This window comes from Suncus etruscus, chromosome 1, assembly GCF_024139225.1.
Source record: "Suncus etruscus isolate mSunEtr1 chromosome 1, mSunEtr1.pri.cur, whole genome shotgun sequence".
Lineage (NCBI taxonomy): Eukaryota > Metazoa > Chordata > Mammalia > Eulipotyphla > Soricidae > Suncus > Suncus etruscus.
This window is the reverse complement of record NC_064848.1, coordinates 806,281-825,064: the sequence shown is the minus strand read 5'-3', so window position 1 is coordinate 825,064 and position 18,784 is coordinate 806,281. Positions and strand designations below refer to the sequence as shown.

Here is an 18,784-nt window from a genome sequence, read left to right as displayed (position 1 = left end):
CTTCCTGTTACTCCTAACACAGGTATGAAGCTTATTGGGAAGTTAGGGGCAGGTTTTTATTTTTCCTCCTTGAGCTAAGAAAGATCTTAGAAGTTACCTAATCTATCGACTCCAAACTTCTCCCCCTTCTCATTTACACCAAATGGAGGCCCAGAGAGGGGAGAGATGTGATGATCTCCCTCTGAGTTGTTGAAGAGTTGGGCTATGCTCCAGCTCCCTGAGATCTGGTCTAGTGTTGTTCTTACCCTTCTGCCACCCTGTGATTCCTTTATCTTCTTCAATTACAAGGAGAAAGTCATGTGAGATATGTATCTTCCCAAAGCAATTTTGAGTTTTGAATTTCAGTGAAAGTAATGCTAGCTCTTCAGTCTTCCCTTCATGTTGTATCTTAGAATAGTCCATTAGTCAGGCCCTCACCGGCCTCTTCAAGCTCACCCTAGTGCCAGGAAGAGAACTGGGCCCTGCCGTCAAGTTTCTGCCCTTACGAATACCTCTTGCTTGAATCTAACTTAAAATAATCAGAGTTGCTTTTAGAAATTCTACACTGAGTTTTTAAAAATCTTACATCTTGAAGTACAAAAACTCTTTTCTTTGGTGGGTTGTAGTTGTGGGGAATTTAGGGCCACACAGCACCTTAGGATTTAGGCCTTTGTGCTTAGAGTCACTCCTGTCAGGGCTCAGGGGACCATATGGGGTTGGGAGATGTAATCAGTGGAATCAGTGCTGGTCAGCAATAAAAAATGTGTCTTATCCCTATAATATTCTCTCTGGTCCCCATAGGTAATCTTTTTTTTTTCTTTTTGGTTTTTGGTTTTTGGGCCACACTCGGTAACGCTCAGGGGTTACTCCTGGCTATGCGCTCAGAAATTGCTCCTGGCAGGGGATCTAACCCAGATCCTTCCTGGGTCAGCCGCATGAAAGGCGAACGCCCTACTGCTGCGCTATTGCTCTGGACCCTTTTTACTTTTTTTTCCCCAGAGGTAATACCTCTTGAAAATAATTATAATGTATCTCTGAAGTTAATAAAATAGGGAACCAAACCACAGCTGCCACCAGGTCTGCTTATCGACCCAGCTCCACAGATCCTGAAACTCCTAATGTGCCACATCATAAATGGCTAAGCAACACATCCTTACTTCTTTATTTTTTTGGTTTTTGGGTCACACCTGGCAGCGCTCAGGGGTTACTCCTGGCTCTAGGCTCAGAAACCGCCCCTGGTAGGCACAGGGGACCATATAGGATGCCGGGATTCGAACCACCAATCTTCTGCATGCAAGGCAAATGCATTACCACCATGCTGGCCCCTCATCCTTATTTTTTAATCCTGACATCCCAGTAGGAATATACCAAATTAGATGTGAAATTATCATAGAAGCCACTTATGCTCAACAAACAAACTCAATAACAGAATTTTGGGGCCAGAGAGATAGCATGGAGATAAGGAGTTTACCTTGCATGCAGAAGGTCGGTGGTTCGAATCCCGGCATCCCATATGGTCCCCTGTGCCTGCCAGAGGCAATTTCTGAGTGTAGAGCCTGGAGTAACCCCTGAGCACTGCTGGGTGTGACCAAAAATTACCGTATTTTCCAGCGTATAAGACGACTTTTGAAACAAAACAAACAAACAAAAAAAAGTCGGGCCCAGAGAGATAGCACAGCAGTGTTTGTCTTCAAGCAGCCGATCCAGAACCAAAGGTGGTTGGTTCGAATCCCGGTGTCCCATATGGTCCCCGTGCCTGCCAGGAGCTATTTCTGAGCAGACAGCCAGGAGTAACCCCTGAGCATCGCCAGGTGTGGCCTCCCCAATAAAAAAACAACAACAACAACAAAAAGTCAACCAAAAATCGGGGGTCGTCTTATACACCGAGTATATCCCGAAAAATGTTTCAATATGCCGCTAAACGAAACAAAAATAAAATCAGGGGGCCCAGAGAGATAGCACAGTGGCATTTGCCTTGCAAGCAGCAGATTCAGGACCAAAGGTGGTTGGTTCGAATCCCGGTATCCCATAGGGTTCGCCGTGCCTGCCAGGAGCTATTTCTGAGCAGACAGCCAGGAGTAACCCCTGAGCACCACCGGGTGTGGCCCCCCCCCAAAAAAAACCTAAAAAAATAAAATAAAATAAAATCAGGCCGCAGAGTTTCCAAATCTCTTTCTTGGGGGCTCCCAAACAGTACTCAGGAGATCTGGGGGCCACTTCTGGCAAAACCCAGCTAACTGTGTTGGTGGTTCAGTGCTAGGGTCCGAGGATGGGGTGTTGTTTGGTTCATGTTGTGGGGGAGATTAACTGATGCCACCAGGGAATTGCCAGAAAAGGGGCCTATGATAAGGGACCAATCACTGTCAGGCTGCTCGGACTACCTCTCTAACTCAGCCAACCCAAGCAGGCTTTTGATGCATGCAAATGAGACAATGTTCTGGACCGAATCTACACTGTCAAAAGCTGCTCAGATGAGCCAGAGTCAGAGAGGAAGTCTATGACAGCATAACCTTTGGACCTTTGCTTGTTGTGATTAGCTCACTGTGGTACATACAGTTGCAGCACAGGAACATTCTGTCTGATACAGCGAATATAGGCCTAAACCTATGTTTTAACTGCAAAATTAGGGGGTCGTCTTATACGCCCAGTTGTCTTATATGCTGGAAAATACGGTAAAAAAAATATAACAGAAAGTTCAATGAGCAACAAACAGCTCAGGAAATCATCAGATAATGATTTAATGATCCCATTGTGAGATATGACAACTTTCACAAATTTTCTTTGAATGAAGTTTTTTTTTCCAATAATCCAATTACCATTTAGTTGTAACAAGCAATATTAAGTAAATTATTCATACCCATCAAGGGGAAGTCTTAGGGAGGGTGAAAAACTGGGATCATGGTAGAAGAAATGTTACACTGGTGTTAAGATATGTGTGGGAGGGCCAGAGAGATAGCACAGTAGTAGGGTGTTTGCCTTGCAAGCAGCAGATCCAGGATGGACGGTGGTTCGAATCCCAGCATCCCATATGGTCCCCTGCGCCTGCCAGGAGTGATTTCTGAGCACAGAGCCAGGAGTAATCCTGAACACCGCTGCCGGGTGTGACCCAAACACAAAAAACAAACAAATAAAAAGATAGGTGTTGGAACACTGAATGCCAGAGATAACTGTATTATGAGCAACTTTGCAAACTATGGTGTTTAAAGAAATTTTATCTTATTTTTTTTATTTAAAGAAAATGTATTATATAGTTGACATAAGCTTAAAGAAATTTTAAAAAATTAAAGAGGTTGATTGCTTTTGAATAAAATAACCAGTTTGTGCATATATATACATATATATGGATTTTTTATGATTAAGTTATAATTTTGTTACTAGATTTGTCATTTAAAATCAGAGAAGAATGAAAAATGCTTCAAGGCTATTGGAAAGTGTGTGAAGACATGTTAAAAAGCTACAGGTGGGCCAGAGTGATAACACAGCAAGTAGGGCATTTGCCTTACACAGATCTGGGTTCTATCCGTGGCATCCCATATGGTCCCCAAGGCCTGCCAGGAGTAATTTCTGAGCACAGAGCCAAGAGTAACCCATGAGCGCTGCTGGGTGTGGCCCAAAAACCAAAAGAAAACACTTGCATGTATAACCCTCCCAGTAATATGCTAATCTCACCTGGAGAGGCAGACCAGACCACTTCTGGGAGAAGTCTATAGAAGGGAAGAAAAGGGTTGCCTCAGCAGAAGGAAGTGAGGAGGGGCTGGGCAGTGGCGCTAGAGGTAAGGTGTCTGCCTTGCCAGTGCCAGCCTAGGTGGACCTTGCGTCCCTTATGGCCCCCAAGCCAGGAGCGGCTTCTGAGCGCAGTGCCAGCAGGAACCCCTGAGCGTTCCCGGGTGTGGCCCAAGAACCTGCTTAAAAGGTTTATCTTGGCTAGGGCCTTGAATGAAGCTGATGTCTCCGGAACCTGTGGCCTGTGAAAGGCACCACCATCACCCACAACCACCCAGCACTCTAGAATTAATGTGTAATTCGACAGTATGTTATGCAGGGGAGTGTGTCCGGACCACAAGATCAAGGTTTAAGAATGTGTGCATTGTTTTCCTTTCACTCTTCCCTCCCCCTGAAAGGAAGTATCTTTATAGAGTTTGGCCTGGTAAATACCAAGTGTGCTAGGGGAAAATAGGAGCAAGGAAACTGAGAGACGGAGGTAGAATATAAACAACTGGAGCAACAATCTATCACAGAGGAGAGAGAAGTAGGAGAGAAAACAAGCAAGAGGGAAAAAATGGAAAGAATAGTGGAACTGGGGCCAGAGAGAGAGCATGGAGGTAAGGCGTTTGCCTTGCATGCAGAAGGACAGTGGTTTGAACCCCAGCATCCCATAGGGTCCCCCGAGCCTGCCAAGCGTGACTTCTGAGCGTAGAGCCAGGAGTGACCCCTGAGCACTACTGGGTGTGACCCAGAAACAAACAAACAAACAAACAAAAAATAGTGGAACTGCAGTCTAATGATCTAGGTAGAGAAAGGGACACCTCAGCAAGAATTAGATGACAAATTACAGAGTTTGTGTTTGAAGCTTTTCTGCTTATCCATTAACCAACTCTATGTCTCTTTAGTCAAGACCTACATTTCTCCCCACCAATTTGGAGTAACAGTTTTATATTGGTACTGAGACTGGCCACAAAGTACACAAGGTTAAAACTATTTAATCCTATTATTGAAAACTATTTGAAATTTGCAATTCTTTAATCAATGCCTAAATTTCATGATTGACCATTCAAGGGGGCTACGTGCCAGGGACAGGGAGGGTGGCATGCCTAGAAAACCTGGAATAAATCATACCTGGGAAAAACTTGCTTTTACTGTCAGTGATGTTCTTTTCTAGCTTGTTTTTGGTCTGAAGAGCAATAGTTTCATCCAAGTTTTCTGGAGGGCGGAAGAAGAAGTAAATTTTATTTCGTAAAAGACAGTATCAAACTTTTTACTAAGAAAGCTTCCAATCTCACCAAACATCAGAACAGCCTTTCCACACTTTTGTTCCACAACAACAACAGAGGAAGGAAGGAAGGAAGGAAGGAAGGAAGGAAGGAAGGAAGGAAGGAAGGAAGGAAGGAAGGAAGGAAGGAAGGAAGGAAGGAAGGAAGGAAGGAAGGAAGGAAGGAAGGAAGGAAGGAAGGAGAGAAAGAAAGGAGAGAAAGAAGAGATATAAGAGAAAGAAGAGATAGAAGAGAAAGAATAGAAATAAGAGAAAGAAGAGAAAGAAGAGAAAGATGAGAAAGAAGATAAAGAAGAGAAAGAAGAGAAAGAAGAGAAAGAAGAGATAGAAGAGAAAGAAGAGAAAGAAGAGAAAGAAAGAAAGAAAGAAAGAAAGAAAGAAAGAAAGAAAGAAAGAAAGAAAGAAAGAAAGAAAGAAAGAAAGAAAGAAAGAAAGAAAGAAAGAAAGAAAGAAAGAAAGAAAGAAAGAAAGAAAGAAAGAAAGAAAAAGAAAGCACCAAATCTTACCCACCCTTAGCACTTCTGACCTCAACAATGGCTCAATAAACCTAGCTGGGATTTTCAAGATCTCCACTCCCAGAGCCATCATGATTGCTTCAAGAACAAACACATGACTCAAGCCAGGCCAATGATTTTATAGAAATGTGAAGGCTGTGACCTCAAGATAGACAATAGTATAGAATCACACTCTTTCTATTAAATGATTCAACCAGTCTCACTCATCCATTTTACTAATAAAGCAGGCCCTTTTTGCTACTTGCAAACAAGCATTTCTTTGTAATTAACCTATAACGATCCAGTATTGCTTTGTATTATTTTTCCCAAGTAAACTTCTCCTTTCCTACTCCACTCCCCTTTTGAAAAGAAAAAAATATTCGGATTGAAGAGCTAGTACAGGAGCTAAGGTGCTTGCCTTACTATGGACAGACCATGCTCCATCAGCACCACAGGTGGACCCCCAACACATATCCAGGAGTAAACACTGAGCATTGCTTGCTATGCCCCACCCGAAATTAAGCAATATTTAAAGCCTAGTTTATTTTTTAATAATATCTTTATTTAAACACTTTGATTACAAACATGATTGTAGTTGGGTTTCAGTCATGTAAAGAACACTCCCCTTCACCAGTGCAACATTCCCATCACCAGTGTCCCAGATCTCCCTCCTCCCCACCCCACCCCTGCCTGTACTCGAGACAGGCTTCTACTTCCCTCATTCATTCTCATTGCTAGGATAGTTCTCAGTGTAGGTATTTCTCTAACTGCACTCACCACTCTTTGTAGTGAGTTTCATGTTGTGAGCTGGACCTTCTAGCCCTCCTCTCTTTGTCTCTGAGGAATATTGCAAAAATGTCTTTTATTTTTCTTAAAACCCATAGATGAGTGAGACCATTCTGCATCTATCTCTCTCCCTCTGGCTTATTTCACTCAGCATGATAGATTCCATGTACATCCATGTATAGAAAAATTTCATGACTGCGTCTCTCCTGACGTAAAGCCTAGTTTCTTGATTGTAGCTCAAGGTTACCATGTTAAAGTGCAAAAACCATTATTTTTAGTATTGAACAAAGTGATGCTAGTTTGCATAGGTTGTTTTTGTTTGTTTTTTTGTTTGTTTTTAGTTTGCATAGGTTTTAAGAACAGTGGATGCAACCAAGATACTCCACCAGAGACAAATAATAACAGTGAATGGTCTGTTTCTTTGAGACTAATTTTCATTGTTAAAGTTTCACATCAAAGGGGGGGTGAGTGCAGTTAGAGAAATAATACACTAACAACTACCATGACAATGTTAATGAGTGAGAGAAATAGAATGCCTGTCTCAAATGCAGGCAGGGGGTAGGGGAGGAGGGAGAGGGGGGCATTGGTGGTGGGAATGTTGCACTGGTGAAGGGGGGTGTTCTTTTTGTGACTGAAACCAACTACAGTCATGTTTGTAATCACAGTGTTTAAATAGAGATATTATTAAAAATAAATGTTTGTAATTTTGTTTTGGGGCCACACCCAGCAGCGCTCAGGGGTGATTCCTGGCTCTGCACTCAGAAATTGCTCCTGGCAGGCTCAAGGGACCATATGGGATGCTGGTAATCAAAGCCAGGTCCATCCTAGGTCTGCCCCTTGCAAGGCAAATGCCCTGCCACTGTGCTGTTGCTCTGGACCCTTGTTTGTTCTTTTTTGGGGAATGGAGAGGGTCATATGTGGTGATGCTCAGGGGTTATTCCTGGCTCTGCTTTTGACAATTACTCCTGGAAAAATCACATGGGATGCTGGGGATCTAACCCAGGTCCACTGTGTGCAGAGGCAAGCATCCTACCCTCTAGCACCTCTACTTCTCTAGCACCAAAATGTGTTTTAAAAATTGTTCTCTTGGGGGGCCGGGCGGTGGCGCTAAAGGTAAGGTGCCTGCCTTGCCTGCGCTAGCCTTGGACAGACCGTGGTTCGATCCCCCGGTGTCCCATATGGTCCCCCAAGCCAGGAGCGACTTCTGAGCGCATAGCCAGGAGTAACCCCTGAGCGTTACCGGGTGTGGCCCAAAAACAAAAACAAAAACAAAACAAAAATTGTTCTCTTGGGCCGGAGACATGGCATAAAGGTAAAGCAATTGCCTTGCGTGCAGAAGGATGGTGGTTCAAATTCTGGCATCCCACATGGTCCCCTGAGCCTGCCAGGAGCGATTTCTGAGCATAAAGCCAGGAGTAAACTCTGAGCGCTGTCGGGTGTGACCCCCCCCAAAAAAATTGTTCTCTTTATTTTTTCATTCACATATATATATATATATATATATATATATATACATACATATGTATAAGCAGTTCTTTTTTTTTTTTTTTTTTGGTTTTGGGTTTTGGGTCATACCTGGCACCGTTCAGGGATTACCCCTGGCTCTATGATCAGAAATTGCTCCTGGCAGGCTCAGGCTCGGAGGATCATATGGGATGTCGGGAATCGAACCACTGTCCTTCTGCATGCAAGGCAAATGCCTTACTGCTGTGCTATCTCTCCGGCCCCCAAGCAGTTCTTATAAGTTCTTATAGAGATTAACCACAGAAGTAAATGTCCAGGCTCAGAGAGATAGCACAGAGGTGTTTGTCTTGCAAGCAGCCGATCCAGGACCTAAGGTGGTTGGTTCGAATCCCGGCATTCCATATGGTCCCCCGTGCCTGCCAGGAGCTATTTCTGAGCAGACAGCCAGGAGTAACCCCTGAGCACTGCCGGGTGTGGCCTAAAAACCAAAAAAAAAAAAAAAAAAAAAAGTAAATGCCCATTTCTGTTAAATGCGTAGATTCATGAATAATGAACCTCAGTTTAAATTTGATATATCAAAAAAACTTTATCAAAACTGAAAAGAGGTGGGGCCAGAGAGATAGCATGGAGGTAAGGCGTTTTCCTTTCATACAGAAGAATGGTGGTTCGAACCCCAGCATCCCATATGGTCCCCTGTGCCTGCTAGGGGCTATTTCTGAGCATAGAGCCAGGAATAACCTCTGAGTGCTGCGGGTGTGACCCAAAAAAAAAAAAAAAACTGAAAAGAGGACTGGAAAGATAGTACAGCAGACAGAGCTCTTGCCTTGCACATGGCTGACCTGGGTTTAGTCCCCAGCATTCTATATGGTTACCTTCCAGGGGTCCTCAAACTTTTTAAACAGGGGGCCATTTCACTATCCTTCAGACTGTTGGAGGGCCAGATTATAGTAAAAACAAAAATTATGAACAAATTTCTATGCATACTGCATTTATCTTATTTAGACGTGAAGAAACAAAATGGGAATAAATACAATATGGCCCGTGGGCCATAATTTGAGGACCATTGCCCCAAGAGTGATCCTGATGGGTATAAGTCAGAGCCAAGAGCCATAGTAAAAAGAAAACATTATCTGGGTATGATTAATTTTTTCTGTATTATTTTATTTACTTTTGTATGTTCAGGGAACCATAAGTAGTGTCAGGGATCAAAATCTTGTTAGCCACATGCTGACCAAGAATTTTACCTCCTGTGCTATCTCTCAGGCCAATTTTAATTTAAATACCTTGTGGCTGGGAGTTGCCAGATGAGACAGCACAACTATACACAGTAGTAGATATACCTACCTAGCATATAAGCCTGTGACATATCTATTTCTATAAAATAAATAATGTCAGTGTGGAGTTTCTGAAGGCATTTATACAAAACAAGGTTTAATTTGAAGCAATACTTTTGGCCTACTATTAAGTGAGGAAAATAGGCCACAAACACTGTGAATGAACCATTTTCTTCTTAAATATTAAATAAAAGAAAAATGATGTCATATATATGTGTGTATGCCTATGAAGATACATACACATAAAAATATTTGGGGAGATATAAACCCAGAATATTATCCGGATAGCAGTATTAAAGTTTATTTTTCATTTCCTTTCAACATGTTTGTGCACTGACTGAATTTTAAAATCAATATCCCAGGGGTCGAAGAGGTAGCACAGTGGTAGGATGTTTGCCTTGCACATGGCTGGGTTTGATCCCGGCATCCCATATGATCCCCTGAGCCTGCCAGGAGCGATTTCTGAGTACAGAGCCAACAGTACACCAAGCGTTGCCGGTGTAGCCTGCACACAAAAATAAATAAATAAAAATAAATATCCTCTTTTATAATCATCAGAAAAAATATTATTTCATGTAAAAAAGTTAAGTTCACTCAGAATAATCTTGGCTTACTCTGTCCTATGAGATTTTCTCTCCAATTAATTTTCCCTCTTGCACCAAATATTGCACCAAAGGCATTGAAGTCCTTTGTCGAAAAGATAATAGGAATGAATTTTGCTGATGATACCAAGGAGGAAAACAAAGGGGCCAAGACAAAGCACAACAAAACATCTAATGTAAAATCAAACAATGTCACTACTTATATATTTATTTACAGCTCAGGAAATCAAGGGTCAGCTAAGTCAGCTAAGTCAATATGTATTTTTTAACTCTGCACGCCAGATGGTCTTGACTGCAATTATATCCAGCTCTGCAGTTGGAGCAGAACTGCAGCCATACACATTAAAATGAGCATGGATTAGTTCCAATGAATTCCACTTATGAACAGTAAAATTTGAATTTCATGCAGTCTTCTCATATCACAAAATACTATTTTCTCTTAGTGCTTTCAAACATTGCAAGAGGCTAAAGTCATTCTTTGCTTGTGTGCTATGCAAAAATAGATGGCAGCTGGTGGATGATATAATAGTTTTCTGATCTCTGTCATAGAGAGCAAAGCCCTCTAGCATGTGACAAATTAGGGCCTCCTTTGCCAGCAGGAGACACAAGAACCAGATAACAGAGCTTCTAAAGCCCAGGTTCACACCTTCCCCTACCTAGAGAGGCCTCAGTAGTGAAAATCAAGACTCCTTTGTGCTAACCATTCACACTAAACTGATAAAACAAAGTCACACTGGAATGAATCGTCTTCATTAGTAAGATGAATGTAACAAATGTAAATTGCTTGCACTTGAGTAAAAATCTATAAAGATTAAAATGTGAAGAACTCCTTTAATTTTATTGCTAGACTAGGACTAGAGCAATAAATGGATAGGGCATTTGCCTTGCACATAGCTGACACGGGTTAAATACTCGACATCCCATATCATGCCTCAAGCCTGCCAAGAGTGATTTTTGAGTGCAGAGCCAAAAGTAACCCCAGAGGGCCAGAGCTATAGCACAACAGGTAGGATGCTTGCCTTGCATTTGGCAGACCCTGGTTTGATGCCCAGCATCTCATATGGTTCCCTGACCCTGCCAGAAGCAATTTCTGAGTGAACAGCTAGGAGTAATCACCAGGTGTTTCCCCCAAACAAAAAACAAATGAACAAAAAAGTAACCCAGAGATCTGTTGGCAGGTGTGACCCCAAAACAACTGCAAACAAACATCTTATTATTAGACTAAGCAATTCTGGTTTCCAGATAATTCAGGCTCTTTTGGCATTAACTACTTAGATAATTTTTGAATACATGAGTAATTCATAATCCCCAATTCACTGTTTTTTTTAATTTTGTGGGGGGGTCTTGGAGTCACATCCAACATTTATCCCATCTGGCATGATCACATCCAGCATTGATCACATCTGGAGTTATTCCTGGTTCTGTGCCAGGGATGCTACTCCTGGTGCTTGTGGGCCATATGCAAAGCAAGGCTTTAAGCCCTGTACTATCTTTTTTTGGGGGTGGGGGGAAGGGAGCAGATGCCAAACCCAGAGGTACTAAGGGTTTACGTCTGCCTTTGCACTCAGGGATCACTCCTGGTGGGCTTGGAGGACCATATAGCATACTGGGGATTGAGCCCAGGTTGGGCTGTGTGCAAGGCAAGTGCTTTATCCACTATACTCTCTATGAACAAAGAAAACTACCTCTTACCCAGGTAGGAAACTCCTTCTTCTGGAGATATGGTGCCATATTTGACCATCATCTTCACAAAATCAATCAATGTTTTCATGATGGTAATCAGAGTTTCTTTCTCTTTTGCCTCTTTTTCTATACCAAAGAACAAAACAATAAAAAAAATTAGTGTGAATATACCTTCACCTTTCAGTGGCAATTTATGATGTATAACATCTTAATGAACTATTTCTTCACTTACAGCTAAATTTATAGTAAGATAGCTATTGGCTTTTATTGTAGTTCAATGGATGCATAAACTCAAAAATCAAGAAGAAAAATAAAACTTCCATTTCCGAAGGAAAAAAATCAGAGGATAGACATACATTTGATAGATAAAAGTCTGAAACTTAATTAGAAACATAGGACAATGTAATAGCACACTAGATTTTTTCAGCAATAGTAACATTTTTCCAATATTTATTTGCTTTAGGGTGACAGGCATCAAACCCCGATTGACTGTGCAATGCAAATGCCCTACCCGCAATACTATTATTCCAGCCCATCCTTGTCTACATTTCTGGCTGCATCTTTTTGAGGATAAGAACCATTTGTTGGGGCTGGAGCAATAGCACAGTGGGTAGGGCATTTACCTTGCATATGGCCAACCTGGCTTCAATTCTCGGCATCCTATATGGTCCCCTGAGCCTGCCAGGAGTGATTTCTGAGTGCAGAGCCAGAAGTAATCCCTGGCCATTGCTGGGTGTGGCCCAAAAACCAAAATAAAAAAGAACCATTTGCTATCATCAATCAAGTTCAATAGTTTAACAGAATACACTTGTATCTTTTTTTTTTTTTTTTTTGGTTTTTGGATCACACCTGGCAGTGCTCAATGGTTACTCCTGGCTCTATGCTCAGAAATCACTCCTGGCAGGCTTAGGGGACCATATGGGATTCTGGGATTCGAACCACTGTCCTTCTGCATGCAAGGCAAACGCCCTAACTCCATGCTATCTCTCCGGCCCCACACGTGTATCTTTTAATGTAAGGTTGTTTTTAATATTAGATATGTCTTTGAAAGAGTATATGAATATAGTACAAACATTCCAACAGCACAGAATATCCTCTCTTACTCCCAACGCCTACTCCTTACAGTTATTTTATTTGCTTGTTTTTGGGTCACACCCAGCAGTGCTCAGGGATTACTGACCCTGGCAGGCTCAGGAGACCATATGGGATGCTGGCAATCAAACCACTGTCTGTCCTGGATTGGCCACATGCAAGGCGAACACCCTACCACTGTGCTATCTCTCTGACCCCCTTCCTAGAGTTATTAAGGAGATACTAAACTGCTAATAAGGTTCTTGGGAACTCTTTGTTTTGTTTTTGGGCCACACCCACTGGTGCTCAGGAGTTACTCCTGGCTCTGCACTCAGAAATTCTTCCTGGCAGGCTCAGGGGACCACATGGGATGCTGGGATTGAACCCAGGTCTGTCCCAGTTCATCCGCATTTACCGCAAGGTAAATCCCCTACTACTGTGCTATAACTCTGGCCCCAATTTGGGAACTCTATATTTGACATCCTTTTCCTCTTGCTGCAGTAAGTTAGCTATTGATTTTATAGTAGTTCAATCTATGTGTTAACTCTAAAATCATAAGAAAACTAGTATTTCCATGTCTGTAGCAAAAAACTTTAGAGGTTAGCCAAAAGCTTATTTCCTTTCCTCTCTCTTTTTTTTTTTGGTTTTTGGGTCACACCCAGCAGCGCTCAGGGGTTACTCCTGGCTTCACACTCAGATATTGCTCCTGGCAGGCTCGGGGGACCATATGGGATGCTGGGATTCGAACCACCGTCCTTCTGCATGCAAGACAAACGCCCTACTTCCATGCTATCTCTCCAGCCCCATCTCTCTTCTTTCTAAGCTATAATGAAGGAGTTTTTTTTTTTCCTCTAAATGCTCCTAGCCTACTTCTCTATTTTTCTATCCTCCCCACAGAGGAAGTTGGTGGGCAATAGTCACTGGGTTATATTTTCTTTTTCTCTTTTTTGTTGTTTTTATTTGGGGGGGGTAACACCCAGCGGCACTCAGGGGTTACTCCTGGCTCTGTGCTCAGAATTCGTTCCTGGCAGGCTCGGTGGACCATATAGGATGCCAGAAATCGAACTCAGGTCCTTCCTGGGGCAGCCACATGCAAGGTAAATGCCCTACCACTGTGCTATCTCTCTGGCTCCTGGGCTATAATTTCTATTGAAGGAGATTTAGAATCCTTTTTCACTCTGTTGTCCTGGCATAGTAGAAGATGGGTTCTGAGCCAAGTGCTTGCTTGGATGCAAACTCTCTGGGTATTTGCTGTTTCTGGATTTTGGAGATGGGAGGGAACAAATCCATTGCTGGTACTCACACTTGGTTGTACTCACACTAAGATACATTCACATTCACTCTGTAATCCTGTCTTTATAGGCTTCCAATTCCTTTAGATTTTTCTATATTATTCTCATTTGGTTTAGTCAAAGTGGATACCCATCCGAGACCTCAGTGTTAAGTACTAAAATTAAAATTGCTTTTTTTCCGATTCAAAGAGAGAGCTCAAAGAGCTGAGTGCATATTTTGCATGTAGTAGCCTAGGATTTCATCCTCGATCACCATTGCAAGTAACTCTCTAGCACAGAGCAGGGAGTAGCCCTTGAACATTGCTAGCTGAGGCCCCAAAACAAAAACAACAATTGCTTCTCTTGGAAGGGCTTCTCAAATGATGCTCAAGGGAACCAGTTGGTGATACTGTCAACTGGGCTGGATTTTGAACATCTTTAACCAGACCAGTGATAGAAGCTAGTAGGCTACAGTTGGGGCTCCATATGATGCTGGAGACTGAATACAGTCCTTGTGCAGGCAAAGCATGCAGTCTGACCTCCAAACTCTAATCCCAGAGGATAAATTAAAATGCTAAGTATATAAGAATATAGAGAACAGGACAAAGTGACAGCACAGCGGATAGGGCATTTGTCTTGCATGCAGCCGAGCTGGGTTTGATTCCTGGCATACTATATGGTCCCCCGAGCCTGCCAGGAGTAACCCTTGACCACTGCCATGTGTAGCCTCAAATCAAACAAACAAATTAAAAATAAAAAAAAAAACAAGGAAAAAAACCCCACCAAGAAATAGAGAACGTAATGTAATAGAATATAAATGTTGCCTTATAATAATACATTATATTTATTTTATCTATATATAAATAAGGATCAAAAGAAAAAAATAGGGACAAGGTGAAACAAACAGAAACATAAGAACAAATAAAGGGCCGAAGAGAGAGCACAGCGGTAAGGCAAATGCCTTGCACACAGCTGATCCAGGACAGACGATGGTTCGAATCCCAGAACCCATATGGTCTCTTGGCCTGCCAGGAGCGATTTCTGAGTGCAGAGCCAGGAGTAAACACCTGAGCGCTTCTGGGTGTGACCAAAAACAAACAAACAAACAAACAAACAAGAACAAATAGTGAGCATTCCATCAGGTGGAATCTTTAATATACTCTCCAGGGCCCACAAGGACTGGAGCAATAGTGCAGTGGGTAGGACACTTAGCCTTGCATGTGGTTCAATCTCTGGAACCTCTTATAGTCCTTTGAGCACTGCCAAGAGTAATTATTGAGTGCAAAGCCAGGAGTAACTCCTGAGCACAGCTGTGCCCCTCCAAAACATAACAAAACAAAAATCCAGGGGCCAGAGAGAAAGTGTAGGAATTTAAGGTGCCTTAGTTGCCTGCACAAGGATTTGATCCCAACACTACCTCCTGAACACCACTAGGTATAACCCCAGTGGTCCCCAGCACCTCTGGGGAGGACCTCTACCCTCACTCCTTACAAGAAAAACAAACCAATAAAAAAGTTGTGACTATCCCTTGCATACTCCAGAGTAGCTGAAAATGATTATATTTATTTATTTATTTATTTTATTTTTTTTTTTTTTGGTTTTTGGGCCACACCCGGTAACGCTCAGGGGTTACTCCTGGCTATGTGCTCAGAAGTTGCTCCTGGCTTGGGGGACCATATGGGACACCGGGGGATCGAACCGCGGTCCGTCCAAGGCTAGCACAGGCAAGGCAGGCACCTTACCTTTAGCGCCACCGCCCGGCCCGATTATATTTATTTTTATACTATCTTCATGAACAACATTGATCATATTATGTAGACACAGGCCTTGCATCTTTTTCGCTCTCTATTTGAAGATCCAACAAGTTCCATAAATAAATGTTTGTATTACTATCATTCAATAAAAATGTTCTTATTTGTAACTTGTTTCTCCTGGAAGTGACTTCAGAATAAGCTTCTGCTTCTGAAGAAGATCCTCTATCCTTCAACTCCAGGACTTCACCCAGTGCCCTGTGCTGCTGCCTGCGGATCATTGTCCTTTCTAGGGCATGTCCTGTTCATGCCAAGCCTTTGGTATATTATTTCACCTCAAGAACTTGTTTTTAGGGCCAGAGAGATAACATGAAGGTAGGGCGTTTGCCTTGCAAGCAGAAGGACAGTGGTTCGAATCCTGGCATCCCACATGGTCCCCCGAGCCTGCCAGGAGTAACCCAAGTGCTGCCGGGTATGAAAAAATAAAACAAAACAAAAAAATGTTGTTTTTAAAGAATAAATCATAGGGCCAGAGATTATAGTGGATATGGCATTTGCCAATCTAGGTTCGGTTCCTGGCATCCATTTTGTCCTCTGAGCACTGTCAAAAGTAATTTCTGAGTGCAGAGCCAGGAGTACCACAGGTGTGGCTCCAACCGCCTCTCAAATAATTGTAATAAAGAACAAATTCTTCCCCAAGTTTGTTTTTGGCTCCTGACTTCTTCCAGTTCGTTGTTTACTTTATTGGAGACTGAGCTGAAAATATTTAAAAGGCAAAATTCAAAATTCTTATAAAAAATGATGAATTATGGACTAGGGCTATAGCTCACTGGCAGAGCACTCACCTTGCATGTGTAAGGTACTAGACTCAACTCCCGTCAGCACAAACGAACACACTGTTCTATGGGCTATGCTCTCCAATAACAGGAAAATAAAATCTTTTCTGTATATTTTAAATATATTGAAGCTGAACTGGATCAGATTAGGGATGCTGAGTCATCTCCACAGCTGATCAATATTCATCTTATCCCTTGAACACAGTGTGATCAGCAAGTATTTGTTGAACAAATAAACGAACCTTCTGTCAACAGAAAGATTAAATTATCCAGTAACTCCCTCTTTCCTGATTGCTCTTTAAAAAAATATTTCCATGATGGTACACAAACTTGAAAAGAAGTCAATGTACACACTTTCCTGAGGCCACAGGAGATGTCACAGAGGATTACATTAGAAAACTGAAAACAGGAAGGGGAAACACCTCACCCACACATTTCTGGAATTACGGCTCTGTTCCACATCATCAGAACAAAACATCAGGCTTACCTGAATCAATACTTTTTAGCAGTTTATAGAAGTTTGGGAAATACTGAAGTTCTTCAAAAGTATCTTCATCATAGGTTTTAGTTTTCGTTCTCCTTTGTACTCCACTGGTCAAGGTCAAAGTGTTTGAGACCGTCTCATCATTTTCTCGATTAGTAAAACCTCCTTGAATGGCTGCCACTGAAGTCTCCAGAGACAGTGGGGCAATCAATAATAAAAAAAAAATCTTTTGTTAAAACTAATGGCTTTCCAGCTTGAATTTATACTCTGTGGGGCCCTTATATGCAAAGTTCAAGAATAACTTTTCCTGGGCTAGCCTCTACGGGATCCATCCCTGTTCTCACATGAGAGCATGGAGGCCCTTGGAGTTGTCTCTGGTAATTAAGAGACAGATGCTTCCCCCTGAAGACTTTCTCCTGCTGGGGGAAAACAATTTCTAGATTCTTTCTCTGGCCAAGTTCCCTTCAGCAAGCCTCTGAAGTGACTCATAGAACAGACTTTTCTGGAGCTGGGGAGATAGTACAGCAGGTGCACTTGGTCTGACACTGGTTCTATCCCTGATACCATATATGGGCCTCCAAACACCAAGAATGACCTCTGAGCACTGCCATGTGTGGAACAAAACTCAGAAAACAAATAAACCACAGACCAAACCCTGACTTTTCTGAGAAGGGGAGTCTTGAGTTCCCAGGATATATCTAAAAGGGTGGTACTATGGTAAGGGAAAATCTGTCAGAATGTCCAATGTCAAATAGAGGAGCAGTCACACCTTGGGATTTTGGCAGGCATTTTAAGGATTTGTGGAAGGGACCACAAAACTTCCTCCAAGACTGGCTGTATTTGCCATCTTAGTTAATGATCAGTGGATGGGCTAAAATCTAAGCACATTTCTTGCCTCTTCTGTTTTATTTCCATCCTTTCAACCCAGAAGCCTGATCTCCAAAATTGGACCCATATTTGTATACTTCTCTTTCTCTCTTCACCGTCCCACTCTCGTCACAGCTGCCTTCATGTCTCACCTTCAAAGTGGGACACCACCCACCTCTGCTCTACTTCCCACACAGTAGCCTGTTACCTTGCTTAAACTTACTCATGTAATGCCTTTGCTCTAAAATCCTTTGGTGTTTTTCCATGGCTTTTCAAAAAAGGATCAGAATTCCCACTTTGGCTCAGAGGCCTGCCTGCTTTGGCTCAGGCCCACCTCCCCAGTAACATCTTGCAGGGTTCTCTGTGCCAGACACACTGGGTGCATGTCAGCAGCCTGGCTGTCCCCACATCCTTTTCTGCCTACTGCCGCTCACATTCACAAGTTGACTCCTAGCCAGCCTTCAGTTCTGGGCTCATGTTACTTGCCCAGAAGTCTTTTCCAAGTCTAAATCTCTGACAGAGACCTCTTTGATGAGGTTTCAGAGCACCGAGTTTCTTTCCTCAGAGCACTGAATGGTCTGCCATTTAAGCCTGGGCCATATGAAACAGCCTGCCTTACACTTGACACCTTTTACCTCAGTAGAGCAGGAATTCTGTCTTGTTTTGGTATTTGGGCCACACGCAACTTTGCTTAGGGCTTACTCCTACCTCTGTGCTCAAGGATCACCCATGGTGGGACACATAGGGGACTCTCAGGTCAGCTACATAGAGGGCAAACTCTTTATCATACCCAAGTTCTATTTTCTGGCTTCCACATGCACCTCTGCCCCTTGTCCTTGAGACTGGATGTTGGAATAGATGGGGATCTATGGGGTCTGGGTGCTCTGGTAGGGAAGAGCCAGGGAGAGATGAGGAACTTGATATTTTCTTCCCTGACCATATAAAGTTTAATCAAGAATTCAAGGTGGGGAGAAAGTCTTATTTATCTATTTAATGCCAAGAGATAAAGAATTCAGCACGTGGAAGAAAGGCTGAATAGCCAATTCATGTCAAGGATGGCCGATGGACCTCTAAGTGGATGGCAAGGGAAGGTGCAGAGGGAGGGGCACAAGACAGGCCACAGGGAGCAACCGGGAATAAATGGAAGAATAGGACCTGCTCTGGAAATCTGG

General features: G+C 42.7%; 1 protein-coding gene across 1 annotated transcript in view; it reads right to left on the bottom strand.

Moving 5' to 3' along the window:
* The window catches only part of SCG3 (secretogranin III), a 47,379-nt gene that overhangs the window by 15,900 nt on the left and 12,695 nt on the right, over nt 1–18,784 (bottom strand). The window contains 3 exon segments of the mRNA XM_049777909.1: nt 4,816–4,899; nt 11,342–11,458; nt 16,749–16,932. Of these exon segments, the coding sequence (XP_049633866.1) occupies nt 4,816–4,899; nt 11,342–11,458; nt 16,749–16,932 (385 nt within the window).